The sequence below is a fragment of the Cibotium barometz genome, chromosome 9, assembly GCF_041138505.1.
Source record: "Cibotium barometz isolate CiBa-2024 chromosome 9, ASM4113850v1, whole genome shotgun sequence".
NCBI classification, from domain to species: Eukaryota; Viridiplantae; Streptophyta; class Polypodiopsida; order Cyatheales; family Cibotiaceae; genus Cibotium; species Cibotium barometz.
The window spans coordinates 5,938,471-5,965,840 of record NC_141054.1 but is presented as its reverse complement, the minus strand read 5'-3'; the positions used below and the strand labels follow the sequence as shown (position 1 = coordinate 5,965,840).

Genomic DNA, 27,370 nt, shown 5'->3' with positions numbered 1-27,370 from the left:
CAGGCAGGAGATATCAGTCTGATCTACTGTCCTACAGATCAGAATGTGGCAGACATCTTCACCAAGGCATTACCACGTCCGAAATTCGAAGCATTCCGCACTACTTTGAATTTGTTTCCTTTTGGTGGATGATGTACAGTGATCACATATCACTCCAGGGGGGTTTGTTGGGTTTTATGTTGTGTATGCACCCAGAGGAGTGCTAGTGATCATCAGTAGATTACTGGGGCACTTTTTACTTCAGTTAGTGGAGGTTTTTTCCCCCAGTTCAGCTTAGTTTCACTTATAACAGTTTATAAGTGTTTTGGTCCACCCGGCACACTTTATGGCCGGACATGTGAACACATCTTTTAGGTCACTTCATTATGTGGCTATTGTACTTCACATTATCATACTGAATACAACAAGAGTCGTGTTCTCTCTCTCTGCTCTCTACGTTTGTGTTTGCAGTACCTCCAAACCCTAACCCTAACAGCTGAAAGCCTTCATTGCACAAATACGAGCACTGCATCTAGGGTGATCGGTTTAGGGACTCCTCTATAGATCAAAATGGCCCTGTCCAAATCTCCTCCCTCGTACATAACTTGAGGATTTGACTGTCTAGCGTACCTATACCAAGGATCTCCAAGTGATGTAGCAAGATTCTCTCATCCTACCAATCAAGTGTACACTACCAGTCTACCTTGCCATATTTTTTAGGTATATTGAGTGGACACTAAAGTTGCGAAGTATTGCGGGCATTTGGGATCTTCGTTGAGCACGATTTATATTTTTTTTTAGCATTTGGATTTTTTTTCTCAAGTTGGGGGGAGGGGGTGAGGGGAGGGAAACTCGTACCGTACGATATCGTACGGTACCGTATCGTACGAACCGTACAGTACGAATAGATTTGTACCAGTATGAGAAACAACCATGAGGGCAGTAGACCAAGATTCAGAAAAAATTTGGGGATTTTCAGAATTTGGGGATTTTTCAGAAATTGCACAATTGCATTTACAGGACAGAGAAAATTGGGACTTTCGTGAAATCATTGCTTAATCGCAAAATTGAAGCTCATTGGTACACAGATTTTTGGGGCTTTTGTCAATTATGTGCAATTGACACATAAATGAGCCCATTGGTGCTAAGAAATTAGGGGATTTTCAACATTGCAGCCTAAAATTTGGGGCAAAACATTTGTACAGGACATTGTAGTTGCCTGGCATTGCACTCCGATGCATTTTGGATTTTGCTTGCAGGTGCTTCTTACAGCATATTTGGTTGCATGTGTTTGCATATCTCTTGGTGAAGAGATTTGAGAAAATGGCTGGAAATATGACCGATATATTCGGGGTTTTATTCCAAGAGGACAAATTGGATGGCAGTAATTACTCCCTCTGAAGTTTCATGGTCTAAAACCTTCTTGTGGCCAAAGGATTATGGGGTTATGTGTCAGGGGAAGATGTACGCCCTGTTGACATAGCACCTAACACGCCTGGCGGTGGTGCTCAACAAGCAGCAGTACCAACTCCTCCCTCTTGTGGCCCTAATTTGCCAAGCTTCATTCTCTTCATTTCCTTAGTCATTCAAGGGGGACCTCCATCGCTCCTAGGTGCTTACTTCCACCAGAGGGATTCGTCCAAAACAATTTGTTTGCCTGATTTCTGCACTACTACCTTAACTAGTTTTGCTCCATTTACCTTGTGTGTGCCAAATTGGGCTAAGCCCCATTAGGATTGGCTTAGCATTGCTAAGGCCTACTTCCAGTTGAAGTTTCAGCTCATTTCATCACTAGGTCACAACGGGAGAAGTGAAAACACAATTGCCTGTTTTTCAGCCTAACATACCATTTCTAGGATTGTTGAGCTAGCTTTTTCTACTCAATCCTTCACATCTCATCAATTCGAAGAATTCTATGCAAAAAGCCCCATCAAACTCTCTTTCCATAAGCTCAATTGAAGGCTCCAACTTTCAGCCTTGTTAATCAGGGTGATTAGCACTTAATCACTATCATTAGCAATCATTTAGCAAAAATTGAGCTAATTAAAGTTCAAAATTAAAAAATTAGGGTGTAAATCCATTGTGAGAAACTCTCTTGCATTAAAAACCATCTCATCCACTTGCATTAGTCAATTTAAGTGATTTTTCATCGTACGTAGTTCCTTTTTTAACATATAGTTTGCATCTTGTCATTTGCATCAGCTAGAAATCATCACTGCATGAAAATCCAAAGCACATCGCGAATCTTGTACGAGATTAGACGCCTGTGAAGTAAAACACAAGCTCATTGGTAAGACCTTATCAAATAACAAGCATTTTACACTTCAAGGCATCATTTGGAAAAGGGTTAAATTCTTAGGAAACTCATCATGGAAAAGTACATGTGATAAGCATCAAAAACAGAAAAAAGATGCATTAGACACTATTCTAAACATACTCAAAGCACGAGTGCATGAGATAACCACAGCACATAGCATGGCAGTAAAGGTACATAAGAAAATCAAGAACAAAGCATCAAAGCAAGCAGTCAAAGAGCCAAGAGTCAAGCCAAAGAGCAAAGACTAAGAGCCAGAAAGCAGTCAACAAATCGACAAGAAGAATAAAGGAAGCAACAAGGGATCTTCATCAAGCAAAAGCAAGGAGATCTCAAGCAAGCAGCAACACTAAACAACAAAGGAACTTCCTACAAAACAAAATTGTTAAAAAAATCCTACTTCCTACAAAAAATGCTTGTAAACAGTCTCTAGGACCGATGACGTACCTAAGCTGGAAATTTATCTAGCCTAGTGCCAAAGTAGCACATGAGCCAAAGTTACTCATAGCACGTAAGGAAATGTAGAGAGTACAAAAAGTCAAAATCATTTTGTAACCCTACTCTTAGAAGAGACCTCTAGACCTCAAAGATAGATCAAATCTTTATCAAGGGAGGGACCTCACTCTTAGAGATAACCTCTAGGTCTCAAAGATAGGTCAAGTCACCATCGAGAGGGAGTGAAAATATGTTGTAACCGACATCTAACCACCTTGAGTAGCCCAAAGATTTGGCACCAAGGAAGGGTGTTGAGAAATGTAGTGTCAAAGAGCACAAGGAAGAAATAGGGAGTGAGTTCAATAAGCCAAGCAAGAGCAAAGTCCAAAATGAAGCCATGTGAGCAAAGGACGATGTACATGCCCAAGGGTGTACCTCCTCATATAAGAGGGGATCATTTCAAGCAATGAAATATGAAGCAAGATCTCAAGCCTCTTTATGAGTACAAGTCTCAATCTTGTAACCTAATTGTGCTTGAGTCTAAGCTTAATTAGTTTAGTAGTTAATCATCATGTTTAAGCTTAGGTATCACCCACCTTAGATTAGCTTAGTCACCATATTAATGTAAGATTAGAACTAATCACCATAATCATGCACATGGTACCCATGATTCTCAACACTGGGCATCTCACCTTCCCTATGACCGACTCATATATGCAATGATCCCCTAGTTTATGTCTGATGGTACCCCCAAATCCTGGAGTCTCTGCAGTAGTCTGGCCCAGGGCATCGTATCAAAGGCTTTGTGGAAATCCACAAAGCAATTAGCTAGATGAATCCAGAACATGCCCAAATTCACCTTTTAGGAACGTGCATGTTATATACTCATGATAGTCAACCCACAAGACTATATAACTATCAACTCCATTATGCATAGTATGGACTAGATACTACGACATCGCCACCACTAACGTCATCAGTGACCAATAGTGGGTGTAGAGCTCTGTATCAAGATATGCTCTCACACACGCACTCTACACACACACATAAGAGCATATATTCACACAAAGCCCTTCGTACTGAGTTTTTGTCAAACCTCCAGAGATGCAGGGCAGACTCAACCATAATGAAGCCTTGCACTAAGGGAAGTAGCAAATAGAAAGAATTAGACAGCAAATAAGTAGTTGATAGGGCAAATGCACCAATAAAGATAGAAAGAATTAGCACAATATCAATTGGCCGCAACTCGGACAAAAACTTCACAATGTGAAATCTGCATGTCCGCTAATACGGCTGAATTATATACCTAGATGAATCCAGGAAAGCAATTGTAAACCCGTCGATGTCGTACTCTGGCCTTCTCTACGATGGCTCAAAGAGTGAAGATGTGATCCAAAGTGGAGAATGACCTATCTTGAAACCCCACGTACGGGCTGTAGGCGTGTCCTGAATAGTACCGCCACTCCGCCAAACCCGCATACCCCACCGCATATGCGTGTCTCCTCTTGGTAGACAGATACCCACTCATAGCCAGAAATGCATGGCAGCCCTCTCTCCAGGCTCTGGTGGGTATCTGTAATACTCTGAAAGTGTGTAGATGCTGGCTGCATAGAGAGGGTTGTTGCATGCATGGGCATGCCCGTATGCATGCATGTAAGGGCACCCAGGTGGTGCTGCTGGTGGTAAACTTTGGTGCACTACAGGGGTAACAGAACTTCTTTATATATAAAAAAGGCAAGTATAGGGCATTAATTATGGCACACGCTTCTAAAACGTTTTTTAATGTTTTGATGCCTAAAAAGGAGGAGGGGGGGGGGGGGGGGGTGGGGCGGTGTTAAAGAGGCTAAAAGAAGGCACGTGCCATTTTTAGTAGAATTAAGCGTTTTTTTGGAACTTGCCCAAATCAGCCTCATTGTTGTGAAGGCTGGGCTATGGGACGACCTCCTTGAGCACGTGGTTCTGCAGGAAAGGGAGGTCTTTCTGCTACAAGCTTTGGGCGAGCCTTACTAATCCTCATGCTTTTCTCAAACTTGCTGAATTTTGCACTCCATCTTCAGGCTTTTTGCAAGCTTCTATATGGCTGATCATTGAGGTGGGGCAGCTACAACTGTGGACACGCTTGGTGGACGGCAAGATTGGCCTCATAAGAGGAAGGTTTTTGGATAACTTGTGGTCGGGTTTTTATTTAAGCATATGGTTGATAGGCTTTGATCTATGGAATATGTGGCTACAATGATTTGCCCACACCAAAGCCACCAGGATGGCTTGGACCCGCTCCTCCAAGTGTTGTTTTGCAAGAGAGTGACTAGGAAAGCGTAGTCCAGAACCCCACGGGGTTGGACACAGCCGAGCCCGAAGTTGAGGAACCACAGTCCCACTATGCATTGAAAGATGAACACGGTGTTCTCTCTTGTTGCCTGGAGGTTCTTGCTACGTGGGATTTAGATGGGAATCCACACGTTGCATGAGTCAGGAATTGACTTGATAAAGCTGATTCCATAGAGCCGGAACTATGACGGGATGTTTAATCCATTACATGTGTCATATATACCCAGTTACCTCGGAAACTCTTAAACACCGGATTATTTGGTACTTATGTAACTTTTTATATTTAAAAAAACCCTATTTCGTGAATTTATTTCATGAGGCCTTTTTATTGCCAATTTTTGTGGTTGAATCCAATTTTGTTTTACAAAAATTTCATGTTGCATGCATTGTGTCTTCTACGTCGTGAATTGAATATTCATGACAATAAGCAGACGTGCAATACTTTCATATGCTCGTTCGCATATCTTGGCGTGTTGTGGTTCATCCATGTACCATAATTTTCACTGAGAGGGGTGATGCACAAGTATACTAGACAGTAAATCCTCTAAAGGGGTGGAGAGATGATACCCAAACTATTGTACCCATTGTATGACCCAAGCAGCTTATGGGTGGCCTACTGTATGGAAGCTAAGACCCAGAAAGCTGAGGGCCGTGGATGGCTCGTGTGGTGGGCTGGCCAGATGTTGGCTAGTACTAGTGGTGGCCGGAGTCGTGAGTACCTAGACACTTTATCGGTAGCTAGATTATGGCCTAGACAAGAAATGGAGGTTGTGGACATAGTGGTATCTTCCATCTCTTGATTGGACTGGCCGGCCACGGGCACTCTCTTGATCCGGAGGTTTGACCATGGCATCCAGAGGGAAGTTTGGTTCATAGTTGTGGGAAAGGAAACGGAAACAGAAACGGAAGGTTACCTGTCATGTTGACCAACATGCCTTCCTTGCCCTAGTAACTTGCAAGTTGTTCTTTCACTACTCGATGTTGTTTAGGAGAAGTGATTTGTGATCCACAAAGGTAGTTTCAAACGTACGAAACGGCATGAATTTAGTACGTGGTATAGAATGTTGCCGATCGATAAAGTATGTCAAAAACGTTACGTACTTTACAATGTTAAAATCATATATATGTGTGTGTCTGTGTGTGAGAGATTGGTCAAGAAAGCTCGAAGTCTATATCTAATATCCTTTGATAGGACAAGGAGTGATGTGTCAACATTCTAGCATTTCAGCCTATCTAAGAATTTCAAAATTAGCACTCACAACATAAACAATGTCTAGACATACCCAAATACACCATGATTGGAATTTGACAAGCCAAGTAGATAGTAGAAACAAATGATATATCAAAATCAAATGACAATGTCACATTTGTTTAATGTCATGAGCACAAACGGGCTATACAATGCGGTCGCCGAACATAATAAATGGAAAAAAGGACACGGGAAAAGAAACCAAAACACAAACGTTTTTTAAGTTTGAAACGTTTGGAAACATTCGGAAGTCCAAAAAGTACTAAATAATAAAAAATGGGTTTCAAATGCAACCTTGCCATCCACCAAGCGCAACAGATTGACGATAGGCAAGCAAACAAAAAGTAGATGCCTCACTTCAGGCCAACACTCATCATGTATGGTAGTGGTGAAGCGCAGCTGACCCAATGCTACCTTTGAAGTAGGCCAAGATGCAACCTCAGGGCGTGCTACCACTTGCTTCAATGCAAGTCTCATGCTGTAGGATGGCTAAACATAAGGAAGTTATATGCAAAGCATGTCTTGGAGTATTTGCGAAGCTCCTTCTTGGCAAACTTTCGATACAATGGTAAGGAGTAGTAATGACATGTAATGAATGTGATGATCTCCTTGCCTATATCAATTATTCTTTTAGACCACGGTAGATAGTGTACCATGCATGGACTCCATGTGATATGTGGATACCTCTGCTCTAATAATGCTCATAAAGCTTTGTTGGTGCTCTCTAAATCTAATACAAATTGAGTGACATTTTGTGGACCCACATATTCCACTACCTCACTCCACATTTCAGAAAGGACGCGTTGTTTTTGGCCGCACACCACATTCCGTGGACTTAATGTACAAAGCCTTACCCCCACATGATGCAAGGACACCCTCCAAAGAGTGGCTACGTATGTCACTCCATCCATCTCCCATCAAGGATACACCATAGATGCCCTAGTTCTCCTTCATAGGAACTATAGCATCATTAATGCATATTCAACTTTATTAAACAAGCACCCCCCCATCCACTTTCTTTTTTGCAAAACAAATTGAACCAAAAAATAATACAAAAAAGTATAAAATATTTTGAAAAATATAGGCGACCCTAGGCTGCAAGGACGTGGTCAGCCGACCACAAGCACGCAGGTTCAAGCGCACTCCCCTACCATGGGGACATGCAAGGCCACATCCATGCCTACGACATGCCATGCAACAGCAGACGGGGTCCAAGCAACATGCATGTGTATCTCGGGATGACCTGCCGACGGAGTATCATGACATCCAACGAGGATCCTCTTCTTTAACTCCGGCACATCTGGCACACAAAGCTTGCCATTTTAAAATAACAACCCATTCCGAATAAGAAACTGACGCCTAACCCTTATATCAAGAGTTAGATTCTCCAAGCTATGGTCATCATCTCTAGAGCTCCCCTCCTCTCAAAAGCACACGTGCTGCCCAAGGAGATTTACTCTTGCGAGTCTCACCCATTCGAAGATAGTTTGACGACTCTCGAGCGATCTCATCCCTCTTCCAACCGGTTCATCCTAGGTACGGAGCAATGCTCATAGGTTGAGTGCCTAGAAAGAGCTCGATCTTATGATCCACCACCTTAGTGGGAGGGAGACGATGCGATAACTTAGCAGGTAAAAAGGAAAGACATCAACGTAATCAGCTTTGATGTTATCTTATACCTGGAGGCTGTCTCTCCCATGGATCGAACTCTACTAAATGTAAAGAAAAATCCACATCACATGAAAGGATTCAAGAACAAATTGGTTTACTTCTTAATCCAAAGAGTATTATTAAGCTTTGTTGAACTTACAAGATCCAAGGATTTATCTACAAAATCACACTCAAGACAAAAGTGGACAGCATCATGTGAAAAGGAGATAATATGACCCTTCCAATCCACATGGACATTTTGGTTCTTAGCATACAAACATTCTTTACATAATATCAGGTCTACTCTATCTAGATTCATAACCGAAAAATCTAGACACTCAGAATAACCATGTATCATAATAGGTAACTCGGTCACTCGTCTCTATCCCACATGTATCCATGTCCCACTGCCAAATTTACCTAATAGACATGATCACTTGGCTGTGTCGGTACCCCCAACTTCTGCACCAATTCGGCATTCACAAAATTGTGAGTACTTCTAGGGTCAAAGAAGATGACCACAGTCTTCCCCATGACTGATCCATACATATTGTTTAGGTCATTGAGGCTGAAAACTCTCGAACTTAAGTTACAATCAGTGCAAATAATATGCTCTAACAAGAAATTATCAAAAGAAAAAAACTTTGGACTACCTTTAAGTTAAGTCATGTTCATTGCTTTAGCACCATTAGCCTGTAGGCGAAATTTGTGTGTGTGAGGCCCTTGTGGTTGCTGGTGAAGCCTCGGCCTTCTTTGATATTGTGAAGTCTCTTTATTGTGAAGTCTCATTGCCATATATTTCAGCAGATTGGCATGGTGCTTTGAAAGGAGGTTGGTCGAACACTTCCAAGGTCTCTCCTCATCTCGGCACCTCCTAGGGTGGGGACATTCGGCAGTGGTACAAGGAGTTCCGGCACAAGACGAAAAGTTAAAAGCAACCTACTTTAGGGTTTCAGGGCTGAAAACCATATTTACAACAGATTTGAGACCTGTACATGTCCGGCAGTTCAGCTTTGAAACGGCTATTTTCAGGTGTTTTCTGACTTTTCTGGGCAATTTTCAGGTTTTATCTGCTTTCCGAACTAATTTGGGACCGTGGAGAGTTTATGGGACTCTCTTCACATGTTTGTGTTTTGGGAAGTGATCTTGACATGGCTATTCTGTTGGACATTGAAGATGGGTTTCCATGAGTTTACAAGACACACATTTGGACAGCTTCCATGCTTGAATCTTTGGATCTACAGGCATCTTTGGGTTTGGGATATTGTTATTGTATTCTGATAACCTAGTGTTGGACTCATGAAACACCCCCAAAGCTGGCCCATTCGGTTCCCAATGTGGTGTCAAGTATTTAGTGTGCACTGTGTGCCTTTATTTTAAGTGTTTAATCGCATTAATAGTTGTGTGTGAATCCCCAGCTTAGTTACAGACACCCCCACTCTCGGTAAAAGGGTGAGATACCCTAGGGAGAACCCAATCATGTTCGTTCCCTAGTGCAAGAGTTCAGAGCAGTCACAACATAGCATAGTCACATAGACAATTGTGCACATATAGTTCATGAGAGAACACAATGTAATGCGTGAGAACATACATAGCTACACATAACACACAAGCTATAACACAAAACATCTACATCAAGCAAAGTAAGAATCATCTTGTTTCCCTAAAGTAATCTTTCCAGCACCTCATATATTGTATGCTAACCCTGAAGCTCTTGTATTGCTGCCCTTTCCTAGAACAAGACTTGGTTCCAAATACAAAACTTCTGCTCTCCAGCAACAGACAAGATTCTTCCGGATTTATCTATTATCTTTGATTATTTACCAACAAAAACAAAACCATTGCAAAACACCAAGAGTATAAATGCCTTGAACAAACGGTGAGGAAGAGAGTATGATTGTACAGTTTTAACGAGCACAAAAAAACAGTCCTATTCTACCATCCAAAATTCCCTCATGCTATAACCAAAAACTGCTCCTAAGCTCTAAAATGATACTTAAAAATCAGCAAACTAAACTGAAAAACAAATGGCAAAATTTACAACTTTGGAGGACAGCAACTACACATTTAAGACTGCACAAAATATTCATCAGTATACTGTATGACGCACTTGTAACCAGGTCTTCACCGTCCTCGTTATTGTATATGATCGCAGCTGCATAGCCTGCATCTTGAGCGTGCTTAACCTTTGTCACAAAATCACAGTCACCTCGTTTGGACAAGAGAAATGAAGGTGGTCCATTTTTCCCTATGCTTAGAAGAGGCTCACATGCATTCAAAGGTTCTGCTGCAAATACAGCTCCCAGAACACCAATAGTTGGAACTCTTGGGGCTGCAAAATTAAAAAACGCATAATTACTGTAATCAATAGCCTTAGTGGGCATAACCAAATGAAAGTGGCACTGTAATTTTTCATGCAAAAAATAAAAAATAAAAATAAAAATTTAAGATGTGTTTCAAAAGTGCATGAAACGGTGCCTTTTGAATGAAAAAAAAAATGTATCAATGGCATTGGATCATATTGTGAGCAAGTAACAACAGGCCAGTTGATAAGGATGTTAAAGAAATCTGTCATAATTTTACTGAATGAATGCCAATAATCAGATTTTGAGTTTTGCTTTTCAACAAAAAGGCTTAATTCTCAAAATTTAGCAGGATGGTTTAAAACACCAAACAAAAACATGCAGTTTGCTAGATCTTCTGCATCCGTGCCAGCTTCTACACCTTGCACAGCTTCTCACCAGGGCCAACCAGGTTTCTTTGCTCACAAGTGAGCTACCAAACATCGCACAACTATTGTAATACTACACTAGGTATCCCCCACATATGGTTACCACTAAGGGAGTCCTAACCCTTCATAGAGAGAAAACATGCTCATTCCACACACATGGCGAGTCCGTAGGTTGGCATGTCGAAGGCCTATAGGGTAGGCTTTGGTGGTATGGGATGCAGGAGTTAGGTACGGGCCTATGAGATAGTGTAGGAAACCCTAGCCTTGGCTTGGGGGAGATCGGTGGATGCTAGTCACAGTTCGGAGGTGAGCTAGCTTGCTACCTCATAATTTGGTTTAGGACTAACCTTGGCATTCAACTGTGTTTAGGGCAGATTTTGGGAAGGACTTCATAGGAGAAGAGCCCCAAAGTAAAGCTTTGAAAAGCTTAAGTTGCTTATAGCTACAGCTCATGTGTTGAAAGTAGTAGACTGAGAGACTTTGGTCTCACTCCGGAACAGAAAAAGCAATATATGAGTGAGGGGAAATGCTTTACTTGTGGTAGCACCGAGCATATTGCAAAGGCATGTCCAAACAAGAAGAAGCGTGATAATGCAAATGCATCAAAGCCTAATGTGCATATGGTTCCGGATGTGCAGGGCAACACTTCACATGATAGCAAAGACAAGGTTGTATGTAAAGCTTGGAGACAGCTCAAGGATCAGCCCGCTTTGTTCATGTTTGATGATTGTGCATCTAAAAATTTCATATCCACACAGATGGCAGCCGCTTTGGGTATTGAAGTGGAGGACATGGGTCCTCAAATTGAAGCAGGGACTGCCTTTGTTGGTAGAGAAGTGCAGGTCATGCCTGTTTTTGGCAAGTTGGGCATACACATTCAAGGCTATGTGGATTATGAGGATTTTCTTGTGGCGCCTTTGAATGGCTGTGATGTATTACTTGGAAAGCCTTGGCATACACGTATTGATCTATGCAAGGCTTACAAGACCAACAGGATCACCTTCATGCATAAAGGCCAAGAGCATGTAATTGATGCTGGTGAAGAGGGTGATACCATTCCCCTTGTATCTCATGTACAAATTAAGAAAGTAATGATAAAGAGTGTTTTTGCGTACTTGATTTTTGTACGAGATCATGTTGAGGAAAATAATGTACATGTAAACACTCTTAGTAATGATAGGCTGAAATTTTTGCAAGAGCACAATGATTGTTTTACTAATGAGTTGCCACCCGTATGACCGGAAGATCATCGCATTTGATCTCGTGCCGGGTAGCTCACCACCTAATAGGCCAGTCTATCGTGTTAAGTGCATCTTAAAAAGAGGAGATCATGAAGCAGGTGAATGAGCTTATTAAGAAGGGTTTGGTTCAGCCAAGCTCTTCCCCATATTGTTCACCCGTCCTCTTGGCTCAAAAGAAGGATGGATCCTTTCGTATGTGTGTGGATTATAGAGCTTTGAATAAGCTTACCATCAAGAATCGGTTTCCGATTCCACGCATAGACGACATCCTTGACAGGTTGGATGGATCGGCATGCTTTAGCCGAATTGATCTCAAGAGTGGGTATCATCAAGTGCGTGTAGTGCCTGAGGATGTACACAAAATTGCTTTCAAGACAGCATTTGGGCTTTATAAGTATCTTGTTATGCCTTTTGGTCTTACAAATGTCCCGGCTACATTCAATAGAATGATGGATCGCATATTCCGTGGGTACAGAAAATTTACAGGTGTCTTCTTTGATGACATCCTAGTCTTCTCGAAGACCAAAGAAGAGCATAGAGCTCATTTGGCCATTGTTTTTAAAGAACTCCGTAAGCATAAACTCTTCATAAATGCAAAGAAGAGTGAGTTATTTTTGTCAGAGATACATTATCTTGGGCATATTGTGTCCAAAGATGGAATGCGGATGGATCCTGCAAAGATGGATGCAATTCAGAATTGGCCTGAATTGAGTTCAGTGCATGAGATCCGTAGTTTTCTTGGATTATGCTCTTACTACCGCAGGTTCATTCAGCACTTTGCATGGATTGCTTCTCCTTTGCATGATTTGACAAAGAAGAAGGCCGTGTTCAAATGGACTAATGTAGAGAGGGATGCATTCCTCAAATTGAAAGATGCAACTACTCATGGTCCAGTGTTGATCATTCCGGATTTGCAAAAGCCTTTTAGTGTGGAATGTTATGTATCTGGAAATTGCTTAGGAGCTGTCCTTAATCAAGAGGGACATGCCATGGCTTATGAGAGCCGTAGATTGCATGATGCAGAGCTATCTCTTGGCATTTATGAGAAAGAGCTCTTGGCTGTAATTCATGCACTTACTATATGGAAACATGACCTTCTTGGGGCTGATTTCACTGTGAAGACAAATCACCAGAGTTTAAGGTATTTTCTTACCCAAACTAAGTTGTCAGAGAAGCATATGAGGATGGCCAATTTCCTCTCTATGTCTCATTTTCAGATCTTGCACACCCCATGAAAGAAGAATGTATTGACCGATGCATTGTCAACGAAAGCCGTATGTAGCAGCTATCTCGCTTGCCTCCCATGGGGACTTGTCTGCCATGCGTGATTTGTATCATATGGATGCTGATTTTGCCACTATTTGGGCTGATTTGATGGCTGGTCATGCACATCCCTCATATGTGATCAAAGAGGGTTTTCTCATGAAAGATAATTGCCTATGTGTCGTGTCTGACATGAGGCAAAAGGTTTTGGATCAGTGCCATGCTCCACCATATGCTGGTCATAGAGGCATAATGCCTACTACGCACATGATTGAGCGGTATTTCTTTTGGCCAGGTATGCGGAAGGACATAGAGGCACATGTACATGCATGTATCACCTGTCAAAAGGTGCTCATTTCTTGCCGGTCAAAAAGACCATCAAAGCTAAACATATGGTTAAAATATATCTTGCACAAGTGTTCAAGCATCATGGAATGCCGAAATCCATTGTGGGGGATAGAAATCCCAGGACTACAAGTCTCTTTTGGCGGGCCTTATTTGATAATATGGGTACCAAATTGGACTTCTCATCAACTTATCACCCTCAAACAGATGGGCAAAGCGAGGTTGCAAATTCAGCCGTGTTGGTGAAATCAACACATCTTCATCATTGATGACCCCCTCACCTCTCCACCCTCTCCTACCTCTGAACTCCCCCGCCCCTCCCTCAACTTCCTTGTTACCCTCTTTTTCCAAAACTAGGTTTTCTTTAATAACTCCACCAACCTCTTCACCCTTCACCGCCCGCCAAGCTCATCAACTGGGCCACACTTTTGAATTACGGGCACACCCCACTAATACCGACGCCTGCATTGATCTCTCTGTCTCCCATGGCCTTTGCTCGTACCCCTACAATTCCTCCAAATCCCTCGCCTCCCTTGCCTTCCTAGAGCATATCACCTAGATAACTATCTATTATGCTTACAAGGCACTTCGCCACCAAGCCCTCCCACCATACTCCCCCTATGGCCTCCTTGTTCTCTACCACTACACTACTACCGTTAACTATAAATCATCACCGCAACCGACATCATCTAGTTTGATGACTCGCATATTGCCTTCCCCTATGACATCTCCATCGAACAGGCCCGTGAGGTGAAAACCTTCTTCTTTTACAAATGCCCAACCCGCAACCCCGACAACAATGATAATGACAACAATGATGGTGGTAGGGACGAAGGCACCAATCCTCCCGCATGCGCAGATCCCCCCACCTCCCACTCTCCCCCTCCTCACCCTCCACCCCCACCACATTCCCACTCCCATTCCGGCCCCAGTTCTCACCCACCCCCCACTGGTTCCCACCAACATTCCCTTGAACCCCCCACTCTCCACACAAAACTCATAGTAGGGGCACCAACTTCCCTCCTTCCACCTCTTCACCTGTCTGTCGCCACCTTACACCTCTTTCCCTCCCCTTCCACCACAACCCTTCCTCAAGTTCCCTCGTCATCTCCTTCACAACACCATCACCCCCTCCATCCCACCATCTTGGATTGGGCCTACCCATGCCCCCAACCGATGTTCCCTGTAGCGGATCAGAAGTCTTCTTGGGAGAAGTACTTACTGCTTGTGGAATTTGCATACAACAACACGGTGCATGCATCTACGGGAAAGGCCCCGTTTGAGATTGTTTATGGTAAGGTGGTTTTGCCACCCATCCTTCGTACAAAGGATGAGATATTTGTAGCTGATGAGTATGTAAGAGACTTGGATATTGCTTTTGCTTAGGTGCGGACAGCCATTGCAAGGTCACAAGACAAACATAAAAAGGCTGCCGACAAGCATAGAAGGCAATTGGATGTTAAAGAAAATGATTGGGTATTGCTGAAATTTGAGAAAGCAAGACTTGCAAAGAGGCTTGGCAAAGAGGGTGCATATCCTAAGCTTGCAACCAGGTACTATGGGCCTTTTTGAGTGATCGAGAAGATCAATGAAGTGGCTTTCAGATTGGCATTACCTAGTCATTGGCACATACACAATGCTTTTCATGTGAGTCTCCTTCGCAAGTATGTAGGACCGGAGCCCAATGAAACGGTCATTGAGGATCCACCAGAAGTGGATGAGCTTGAGGAGATCTTGGAGCCAGAGCAGATTGTGTATCACAAGGAACGCAAGCTTGCTGCAGGCAAAGTTGTCAGGCGTTACCTTGTGAAGTTTAAGAACTATCTTCCCATTGATGCTAAATGGGTAGATGAAGAGTTCTTCAAAGATTTCCCGCATGTGCTTCAGACATATTTGGATGCTTTTCAGTTGCGGACAATTGTTTAGAAGCCGGGGGGGATGTCACCATTTGGCCACCCAATTGGTCCACCCGTGCTTTCTTATCATGTATGTACATTGGACTAGTGTCCATGGCAGTTGTATATGCCGGGGATTGATGCCACTCATGTGATACTGTGGACTTGGCTTTCCGATGGGACTTGTGCCTCCGTGTATATGCCCAAAAATACTTGGTGGATTGGTGTTCCATTGGGTCTGGTACCTCGTGTACTTGCCTAGAGCACGTCTATTTTGGTATAGTCTCATGAACGGGGATTGTCCATACCAATGCTGCATTGCATAGCATCTTTATGTGCTTGCTTGCAATTCAAATTGCATGCTGTTTTCATGCTTGCTTGACCAATGTGTAGTTCCGGGTAAGAGGATGCCCGCCCGCGAACCGTGCGTGTGAAACTGTCTGCTGACATGGTTATGTGGCATGTGACAGGTGGTAAGTATTGGTCATAAATCTAGCCTTAGGAGTTAGCACTAATTTATAAGTGAGTGTGTACACACTTCATTAAGTTTTTTTTTTTCAGAAAGGAGACTTCTATTATTAAGTATGAAAAAATTTTACAAAATGGAAATTTCACACAAGCAAGGTGGAGATCTCAACCAATCAGGAGCCCTTTGCTGCCAATAGGGTCCCAAATGAGAGGATGTGAAAAAGATACCAATGTCCCACTCTCTCATAAACTGGCCGCGCTTCCTCTCCACAGCCCTCGAAGATCCTTGGATTCTGGCCCAGGTAGCCATAATGGTGTGAATAATATCACTCCAAATCCTGCAAAGACACTGAGAAACAAGAACGGGAGTACCCTCAATGGCCTCGGTGCATCTAGCCTTCCAGATATTCCAGGCTGAGATGCTAGCAATAATCTCCCAAGAGCTATCTAACCTTTGTGTCGGAGGGACAAAGTGTGAAAGTGGCAAATCCTGAAGACAACACTGTCGAGCAACTCCTTGCCTAACCATAATGGCCAAGCTCCTGTCAGTCCCCTCGAATCTCAGCTGAGGCCCAGACTGTGTCAACCAAATGATAGAACCAAAAGAAATGATAGCATCCCTCTTAATCCTACCAAAGAGGTGTGCAATCGCAAACCGAATCTCTGTGCTTCCCTGCATTCCCATAAACAATGGTAGACTGACTCCGAAACTCCTGCACATCTAGGGCATGCTGGGCAAGCACCAGTAATAGACCTCCACTGATTGGTGGCCAGACCACCATGAAGAGAAACCCAGATAAAGGAGGAAATTTGTGGCTTCCTATAAGAATGCCACAATCTCCGCCAAAATACCCTCTAAATGTCAGTCGAAATGCCGTAAGTTTCCCAATGGGGTCTAAGAGTAGGGACACTCTGAATGTGTCCCAAGATAAGATGTCTGGCATTCCGCACCGTATAACTGAAAAAAGGTATGCTTTTCAAAGGGTTACAAGCATCCTTCCACTCCCACTCACCGAGGTCCCAATGGAAATGTCTGATAGGGCAGCCACCATACAACCAAAGGATAACACTCTCTGTGATCATCCCTTTGGGGGGGGAGGGGGGGGGGGGGGGGGGGGGTCAACAAAGACGTGCTTCCCTAACCTGCCAACAACTCTGACTGGACGAATCTAGGGACCCTCAATAAGGTCCTGCACGTCACATCTCTCAAGCTGCCATCCATACTGTACAGAAAAAAAGACCGGTACTCATCCTCCCTAGGCAAGGGGAGACCCATAACCTGAAGAGGAACACCTGTCCCAGACAAAACCCCAAACCAAGAATGATGACAGCCTTCCAAGAATGATGACAGCCTTCCAAGAAAGATCCAGTAATCCAGTGGTTGGGAATGGCTGCATCAATCTGTGCAATCCTCCGGCCAGAGCCTCTCAAATGCAGCGTGAAATCCAATCTCTATACCTTGGTGAGGCTCTGAAGCCTCTTCCAAGCCAACACTGTGGGACATAGGGTCTCCCAGCCAGCCCAAAGAATATGCATAGCTGCCCCAAGAGGCCTACCATGCACATCTAAGATCAAATCATTCAATAGAATGGGCTGCCGGTTAACTTCCTCTATTGAACGCGGGGGAATGTGTACCAAAAAACTCCTCAGGCAGTCCCAGGCCCGTAGGAGGGACCTAACCAGGGGGGATGAAGGGGAGCAGTGAACTGCATCCGAAAAAATAAAGCGTGAGCTAAGAGTCCAGTCACCTCCGCGAACAGGGACACACTTCGTGATCTGCTGCATTAGAACGTCCTTCCACGGCTCAGTGCCTGGAAGAAAGCCACTAACAACAAGCTTACAAAGCAAAGCCTTACATTGCACCTCAGGGTCAATGATATTCAATCCCCCTTCTTGCTTAGGCCTGATAATGGTTTCCCAAGCAACTCTAACCCTGTTGTGTGCATTTCCATCAAGCCCTGACCAAAGAAAGTTCCAAATAAGGCGACGAAGCTGGCCAATGCAGCCCTTATGAAAAATCCAGCACAAAGCGATAAACCAAGCTATGGCTAGCAAAACTAGGTTAACCACCAAAGCTCTAGAGGCCAAGTCGAGCTTCCTCCTACTCCAATGATGAAGTTTGCTTTTAATGCTTAAGAGCACTGGAGCAAACTGTTGTGCAGGGGAGATGTCAACGCCCACCTGACAACCAAGGTATCTGGCAGAGCATCCTCTCTCAATCCAAGTAAAACCAACATCTGTACCCCAATTTGCAAGAGGAGAATCACTGATCCAAAAACCAACTGACTTATGCCAATTGATAGTAGCTCCTGCTGCCAAACAAAAGGCCTCCAAGGCTGTCCGGAAAGCACATAAACAAGCATGTGAAGCCTCAAGGAACAATGCCGTATCATCTACTAACTCTGAGTCCAAAAACTCTTCCTCCGTGCATAAAGGCAACCTGAGACCCACAACACCAGGGACAGCCCGAAGAAACCTGCTCATAGCCTCAGCTACAATGAGGTACAGTAAAGGGGCGAGGGAACAGCCCTGCCTCACTAAACGGGAAATCTGAAAACGCTCACCGTGCCACCCACAAGCTAAAACAGTGCTATGAGCCTCCCTGTATAGGCAGGACACCCCTCTGATCCAATTTTGGGAAAACCCCATGTGTGCCATAGTGCCCTCCAAAATCCCAATCCACTCTGTCATAAGCTTTTTCAAAATCAAGCAAAAGAATGGCAAGAGGCTGCTGACTAGACTTTGCCCACTCGACAAATTCCCGAAACGAAAAGATGTTATCAAATATACTCCTTCCTTGGAGGAACTCATTCTGGGTATCATGGATAGTCCTTTGGAGAATCAGCTGCAACCTTATACTCAAGGCTTTAGCTAAGATTTTATATGCACATCCAAGGAGGGTGATGGGCCTCAATTGCTTGATGTCAGTCTTGTCCCCAATCTTGGGGATAAGGTGAATCAGCCCCTCCGTGAGGTATGGAGGCATCATAACCGACAACCACATTTCCTAAAGGGCAACAGTGATAGCATCTCCAATATGATCCCAAAAAAGAATAAAGAAGGCGGGAGAAAGACCATCATCCCCTGGGCATGAACCACTGGAAAGAGCATGCAGTGCTTGAAGGAATTCATCCTTCGAGAAAGGGGCATCCAGGGAAGAACACATAGCATCTGTAATCAGCCTGGGCATGCACTCCCAAACTTTCTGTTGTGCCACATCTCTCTGAGGAGAGGGCACCTTTGCAGTCAACAAAGACCGATAAAAATCTAAAGCAATACCCCTCATCTTATCAAGCTCAATCTGAACCTCACCCTGTGAATCCTGCAAGTACCTCACAGAATCCCTGCTATGGGAGAAGGCCTGTGTGCTGAAAAAAACTCTTTGTTGCATCTGCCACCCATCTGAGTCCAAAAAGCCTCGTTCGCATGAAAGGCGAACTCAACCCTCCTGTCCATGGCCAACTGCAACTCTGCTCTAACTGTGGTCAAGAGGTCTGTAATCCAAGACGCATGTGGATGCTTTTCATGTTCCCTCTGAAGAGCAGCAATCCTACGCCTAATAGCTCTCTCCTTGTCCAGAGCCTCCTTCTTCTTGGACAAGGCAATGCTATGATAATGATGGCTGGTCCTCTCAAGAGCTAGCGCAATATTATGACGAGGATCAGGACCGTCACAAGATCTCTGTATCTCTCTGATCTCTGTATCTCTCTGATCTCAAGGGAGATGTCAGCATCTAGATAAAGAGAGTCAAGGATACGGACACGAGGAGAGGCCGAGCGAGCCCCAGGCTCCCTGAGACACAAAACGACGGGGCAATGATCGGATTTGGTGGTGCCAAGCATAATAGCAATGGTGCCTCCTCTGTCCAAGGACCAATCATCCACATAAAACCTGTCCAGACGTGCAAAGATGCTCTCATCCCCGCTCCTACGATTATGCCAAGAGAAAGATAAGGAATTTGGCCTTCTCTGGAAGTCATCCTCAGTCCAGCAATCCCTGCCAAAAAAGGAAAGCATGAACCTCTCCCATGAGGATCGCTGCTCCAAAGGGTGTAAACCCCCTTCGCGTCCACCCTTCTTGTCAGAAGGTTGCTCAACCAAATTAAAATCTCCTCCCACTATCCAATGATCAACCTGGGGAATGACATTTGTAATGGTGTCCCAAAAGGCCACCCTTTCACCTCTCACGTTAGGTGCATAGATATTCAAGATTCCCAATTTCTGACCCTCATGCATGATCAAGATCCACTGTGCTCTAGCAGGGATGATAACACCGTGCCCAATAACATGAGGCATAACAGATGCTGCCAGTGAAATGCAAACACCCCCTCTAGTCCCAACTGCCGAGGACCAGAAGGTGTGGCCAGAAAGCATCTTACCAGTTTTGCCACACTGAGATCTATCCAATTTGTGTTCCTGCAAAACAAAAGTGCATCCATAGACCCTCCTATAACAGCAGGGTGAAGCTGGTCCTTCAGAAGGCACTTCCTACCATGGGTGGGAAGCCCTCCAAGGCCCTGAACATTCCATGAGACGATTCTCATGGAAGAGAAGAGGGTTTGACCCCCGATCTAAGAAGACGATAGGCAGCCTGAGGACGCCTCATAATGCTAGAGGACAGGAAAATCCACGGGGCAAAGTCCACTGACATGCCCTTGTCCGAGGCCCTGCACAGTACCTGCATATGTACAAGAAACCTGTTCGCCCTGCGGGGCATCAAGGGCAATGGCATCATGCTGAAAATCCTGCAATACATGATCCCCACTACACTGAACATCCTGCATATCGCCTGCAACAAGTAGAGAGAACTCAACAAAATCATCCTGATCTGAGATATCATCTCTGTGCAAAGATGCATCAGCTGACACATCCCTCTAACCAGAAACATCATCTATCTGTACATGATCCGAGGAGGCCATCCCATCAATCACACCAGGGGGTGGGCGTGAGAGACAGCTCGCCACACCTGGCGGACTGAAGGACGGGGAGGAACCAAGGGAGGTGGCGCCTGAGAAGCACGCTTATGAGGCCTCCTGCGACCTCGAGCAGCCCGAGGGCAATCTCGAGCAAAGTGACCCTGTTGGTGACAAACCCAGCACTGATCGGGTTTACTTGCAATCTCCATACGTTGCTTCAAAGGGCCACAAGGGCCCAAAAGCAAAACATAGTCCTCAAAGAGCTCAATGTCACGGGCAAGAACCATGACCCTGGGGATAGCATCCGCCGAGGCAGTGACCACCTGGGCAGAAGATGTCGGCAAGGCGTGGAGGGGAGGCACTTGAAGAACCAGCCCAAAGGCAGACCCGATTGCCTCTAACATAGGCCAATATGCGCGAGGAAGACCTGGGAATCTGAGAGTAATAGGGAAACGGTTCCGGTCTTCCTCAACAGGGTCAAAATAGCTAGAGTAGGGAAGAAAGAATATCTTCCTCGGGCCCAATGACAAAGGGTTGCCCTTCAAAACCTCTGAGGCTGCGTCCTCAGAATCAAAATCCACTTGGAAGAAACCTCTTCCAAGCAACCTGACATCTCGAAAGTGTGGAGCGAGGTCGGAGGGCAGAGATGCCAAGACCCAATCCCTAGCCTGGAGACGAGACGGGTGAGATCCAAAGACTCTAGCAATGAGGGTCGTTTTGGAGTCTTTGTCTATTTCGGCGTAGAGGACCGCGAGCTCGGCTTCGGAAAAAACAATGGTTCGCTCGGCCGAGGGAGAATGATTAGCCATGACATTCTGTATCCAACTCCTCTTCCTTCTTATCATCAGCCAATCCCAAGGCATCATCCTCTTTGCTTCCAATGACTGAAATTCAACAAAACAGCTCTCTTTATTGCTGTAATTTCTGGTCTTTTTGCTGAAAACCCTAATTTCAGCCCTCCTTTCTCAAGTTGAACCATAGGGGAAGCTTTCCCAAGGTTCCCTTCATCCTCTTGAAGACTTTTGTCACGAAGAAATGCGACAAATCGAAGATCTCTTCACTTCAAGGACTTCCATCGTAAAGACTTCCGCTGTCATCGACTCTACTTGCAATTGGTAAGCTTTAATGCTTAAATATGGAAGCAGTAGCAGGAGGGAGGAACCGGATTACAAGATCACATACCCTGTGTAGTGTTCTCTTGTCCTACGTGCTCTCTTGCAGATTGTTGCTACCATGTGTTGGTGGAACAATAGAGAGCAGATGGTAGGGAACATGGGCACTTGAGAGGGTAGTGTGGGTTGCAAGTCTACATCGACAACCACTTGTTTGCAATACTCTATTCATATGCATTGGTATGGAAATCTCGTCAGAAATGTCCATGACACTATGTACTTGATTCTCCCAAGATCAATATACTTTATTTGAGTTAGGGGTCGGCCGTTCCGGCTCATTGTGTTCTCTTGTCAATTCAGCAAATTACTTCTTGTATATGAGCAAGTGTCAAGGAGAGTGATGGGTCTCCACTGCCGAATCTCCAATCTGTCACCACCCTCCTTGGGAATCAAGTGAATCAAGCCCTCTGAGAGCCTCTCTGGCATGGAACCTATGATCATAATCTCATTGAAGGCAACGCTCAAAGGCCACCTTCCATGAGGTCCCAATGGCGAAGAAAGGACACTGGAAGCCCGTCCACCCCTGGGAAGTGCCGTCGATGCCTCCGCCAACTCCTCAGCAGTGAATGGCATCAATAAAAATGACCGAAGAGAAGGGGAAACCACCTCCCTCGTATGCCGCCAGACCCTCCCGCATGTGTCCACCACCTGTGAAGATGTTGGGGCACCACTGAGGATGGATCGAAAAAAGTCCGTGGCAATGGCTCTCACCTGAGGGGGAATAGCTCCATCCTGGCCACGCAACCTGCGAATACCATCTCTCCTCCTGTGAGGTCCAGCTATCTTAAAGAAATCCCCTATGACTCTGTCGCCTGCCTATGTCCAGAAAGAGGCCCTAGCATGATATCTGTACTCCACCCTCCTCTCCTCTATGGATCTAATCTCCATGTGAGCAGTGGCGAGCTAACTCTCGATACACTAGCTATCCGGGGACCTCTCTTGAAGTCGTCATAAAGAGGCAAGACGACTCCTCAAACTCCTCTCTTGCTCCCGGAAACCCTCTAATATTCTCTGGGCTGACTCCTGCAAGAAACTGTTGATCTCCCCTAAGCCCTCATCCAATGTGCACGCAACAGAGCCTGAAAAAAAATCCAATCTCGCCCATATCTCCTATATCCTGCTGCATATCTCAGGGTCCTGAATGAGGCTGTCCGAAATCCTCGAGCTCAAATGCCTATCATGCCTCCAGGGGTCCTCTAAGGACAAAATAACCGGGGCATGATCAGAAAAGGAAGTACCTGCCAAAATACCAATCATACCCCCTCGGCTGTGTCATGTGCATGACATGCTCATGTACATTCTCAGGGCTAATCCAAAAGAGGCAGCTAGAAAAAGACCATTAGAACTAGGAATTGGAGCACAAGTTGCAGAAGAGACTAGTGTGGACTTGGAGCAAGGGCATGGAAGGCATGGGATGCTGTTGGTTGTTGGATGGTGTTGTCGGCTGCATACAGGGTTGTCGGCTGTACCAGAGAGGCAAGGCGGCTGTACCAGAAGAAGAGGATTCAGGGGCTTGATGCATTTAAGTTGGCCGACCAGTGGTTATGGAAGAAGGTGCCCAGTCAGCTAGTCCGACAGCAATTGGCCAGCTCATCTATGGTTCAAGAAGCCTATATAAAGGCGTGAGTGCTCATAGTTGTAATCATTCATTCCTTTAGGGAATGGGTCCAAGTAGGGACAGATTTTGGTGTCTATCACCTTTTGTATGAAGGCAGCCTATGGCAGTAGAGTTAGGTACCTTTTTGTACCATAAGAATATACTGAATTTTCCAACACATCTCTCTCTCTCTCTACTCTATCTTCATGTCTGCATTTTGCATCAGCATGTTTCCAGTAGTGTTTAGGGCTGAAAGAAGACCCGCGTGGTACATTGGTATCAGAGCATCAAGCTCAGCAAAGCTAAACACTGATTCAGTCCCATATGATGGTGTACATGTCCAAGGTACAGGAAAGTACACGGATATGAAGCCCAAGGCAAGGAACAAAGAATTGGGAAGAGCTCCCAAGAGGTTTGTTGGTGGTGTTCCACAAAGCCAGAGGGGATGGCAGTCCTGTGAGCCAGATAGGTTCTCGGGCAACGGTCCCAAGGGACGATTATCCTCCAAGGGGTGATGTGAGAGTGCCAGACTCATTTCTCGGGAATGAAGACCAAGACAGTGTGCAGAGTCAGGGCAAGAATGGATTGGGGACTAGACGGAACAGATGCATAGATCTTATTCAGAGACAGAGTGGGTTTGGAGACCGGGCCGGATTTTCAGAGAAAAGGGTTTGCCAGGGATGAATGGATGACAGAGGGACTTCGGGAAAAGATGGGATGATGACAGTCATCCAAGGAACAAGTTGGAATCCCGTCATCAAGTTTAGCAGAGGGGCATGACATGCTCATGTACATTCTCAAGGCTAATCCAGAAGAGGCAGCTAGAAAAAGACCATCAGAACTAGGAATTGGAGCACAAGTTGCAGAAGAGACTAGTTTGGACTTGGGGGAAGGGCATGGAAGGCATGGGATGCTGTCGGCTGTTGGATGGTGTTGTCGGCTGCATACAGGGTTGTCAGCTGTACCAGAGAGGCAAGGTGACTGTACCGAAAGAAGAGGATTCAGGGGCTTGATGCGTTTAAGTTGGCCGACCAGTGTTTATGGAAGAAGGTGCCCAAACAGCTGGTCCGCGGGCCAGCTCATCTATGGTTCAAGAAGCCTATATAAAGGGGTGAGTGCTCATAGTTGTAATCATTCATTCCTTTAGGGAATGGGTCCAAGTAGGGATAGATTTTGGTGTCTATCACCTTTTGTATGAAGGCAGCCTATGGGTGTAGAGTTAGGTACCTTTTGTAGCATAAGAATATACTGAATTTTCCAGCACATCTCTCTCTCTCTACTCTATCTTCATGTCTGCGTTTTGCATCAGCATGTTTCCAGTAGTGTTTAGGGATGAAAGAAGACCCCCAGAGCTTCCGCGTGTTACAGGCTGCAAGCCCACTCATCGACATAAAACCTGTCAAGTCTAGAGAGGTTGGGGCCAGTGCTACTCCTGTCTGATCTTGAGAAGCAGAGGCTCCCAGGGCTACGCCCAAACTCTGGAAGATGCCAAGGGTCCTATCCCCTGACTGCAAGAATCATCTCCTCCCAGGCTAAGTACTCTGCTCCTGAAACTATGGTCGTGCCACTTCCAAGCCTGTTCTCTGTTGCCTCAATCATGTCAAAGTCACAGCCCAAGCACCACAAGTCAACCTGAGGGAGGGCCTGCCATACTGAGCTCCCACAAGAGAAGCTTTGCCTGCTCCAGCGTTCGGAGCCAAGACTCTCAGGGCTGATAAAGGAGGTGAATTCTCCTCGACTGTATTTCTCAGATTTTGTGCAGATCATGGCATCAAAAGGAAACTGGCCAATACAGGATCGCCTTCGGAGAATGGAGTTGTCGAACGCAAGAACAGGACTGTGGTGGAGATGGCGAGGACCATGCTGGAGCACCGTGATCTTCCTCGTCCACTTTGGGGAGAGGTTGTGGCAACGGCTGTCCATACCCTCAACCGATCTTCATGGACTTCAGTACCCCATATGACTCCATTAGAGGCATATTTTGGCAGGAAACCTGATGTCTCGCACTTCCGTGTTTTTGGGAGTGACGCGTATGTATATATTCTGAAGAAGCAGAGGGGGAAGCCATCCCAGAGGTGAAGTAGGCGCCTCATTCATGAGGGGGGGAATTCCCAATTTGAGGTGTTAAAAATCCAATTTTTTAGAATTCTTTTGGTCCTTAGTCCACTCTTCGTCTTAGGTGAGCATTTACTCATCTTTGGGGAGATTTTCTTTATTTCTTCTATTTATCTTCTCCACACATTTGGATGAATCTGATTAGCCCCTCAAAACCTTAATTTAAAATTTTTCGAAAATCTGGACCCCTAGGCCTCTTGAACAGATTATACTTGATTTCTAATGCACCTTCTGAAAATCTTTTTGAACTTCTGTTTGGGAACTTATTTTAAAAAGAAGAGATATTTTTCTATCCAAAAATATTCAAAATCTGCAGCCAACCAATTTTCTGATTTTTGTGCCTCATCAAATGAAAGAGATTCTTCCTCCTCACACATACTAGACACAGCCAAAGCATAACAATCTGATGCATAAGAGGCATGCTGAAAACCTGAACGAGTACGACTAGACATAGGTGCATCAATTTTACTATCACGCAAGGTTTGCACCAGCCATTTAGGCATACCTCTAGCCTGCTCATTTTCAACCCTATCCTCATGAATTACATCCTGTAAATCTGCATCAGAAATAGGCTGATCTATGATGTCGTTTGAAATCTGCATAGGCTGAATATTTGCCTCATTAGAACTTACATTTGAATTCCCACTTGTAAATAGAGGCAACAACGTATCAAATACATCCCGTGAGCTCACACCTGTCTCTTTGGTACATGATAACAAAGGCTGCACAGCATCTTCCACAAAAACAACATCTCGACTAATCAAGATACACTTTGACTACGGATGATACAATCTGTAACCCTTGCTCTCAGCACTGTAACCAACAAAAATGCATTTGACAACCTTATCATCCAATTTTCTACGTTATTGCACAGGCACTAAAGCATAGGCCAAGCAACCAAAGACACGCAAGTGACCAATAGAAGGCTTCCTGCCATGCCAAGCTTCGTATGGAGTAATAGACTGTAAGGCCTTAGTGGGACACCTGTTGAGTACATATACAGCACACATGACAGCCTCAAGCCAAAACGCGTGTGGCAAAGCTTGGCTCTTAACCATACATCGTGCCATCTCCATAAGTGACCTGTTTTTTCTCTCAGCAACACCATTTTGCTGAGGGGTATACGGCACTGTACATTGGTGTTTTATCCCACCACTAGCCAGAAATGCATCATACTCTTTAGACATGTACTCCTCCCCTCGATCAGAACGGAGGGTGTCCACAGTACAATTGGATACATTTTCAACCATAAGTAAAAACTGTTTGAAGCACAAAAACACTTCGGACTTTGCCTTCAGTGGATATACCCATGCATGCCTTGAGTAATCATCAATGAAAGTCACGAAGTACAAGTGTTTACCAAATGACGGAGTTTGCATAGGCCCACATACATCACTATGTACAAGTTGCGATTTGCGAGTGGCCCGCACAGAACCATCCTTTGGAAACGCAGAACGCTCCATTTTGCCCAAAATACAGCCTTCACAAACATGTTTCAATGGTGCCTCAAGAGGGGGCAATGAAGCAACCATATCAAATTTCTACAAACGCAGCAAACTAGCAAAGTTCAGATGACCAAAACAAGCATGCCATAGTTTTGCATCTGAAACTGCCTTTTCATCAGAAACTGCATTTACTGAATCTTCCACACTTGTCATAAGAATTGAGCCTAT

General features: G+C 44.8%; 1 protein-coding gene across 1 annotated transcript in view; it reads right to left on the bottom strand.

Annotated features, from left to right (window-relative positions):
- Positions 1-27,370, bottom strand: part of LOC147635187 (receptor homology region, transmembrane domain- and RING domain-containing protein 2-like) — an 83,302-nt gene that overhangs the window by 41,007 nt on the left and 14,925 nt on the right. The window contains exon 2 of the mRNA XM_086802397.1: positions 10,066-10,287. Within this exon, the coding sequence (XP_086658523.1) occupies positions 10,066-10,287 (222 nt within the window). The remainder of the gene's footprint in view (positions 1-10,065; positions 10,288-27,370) is intronic.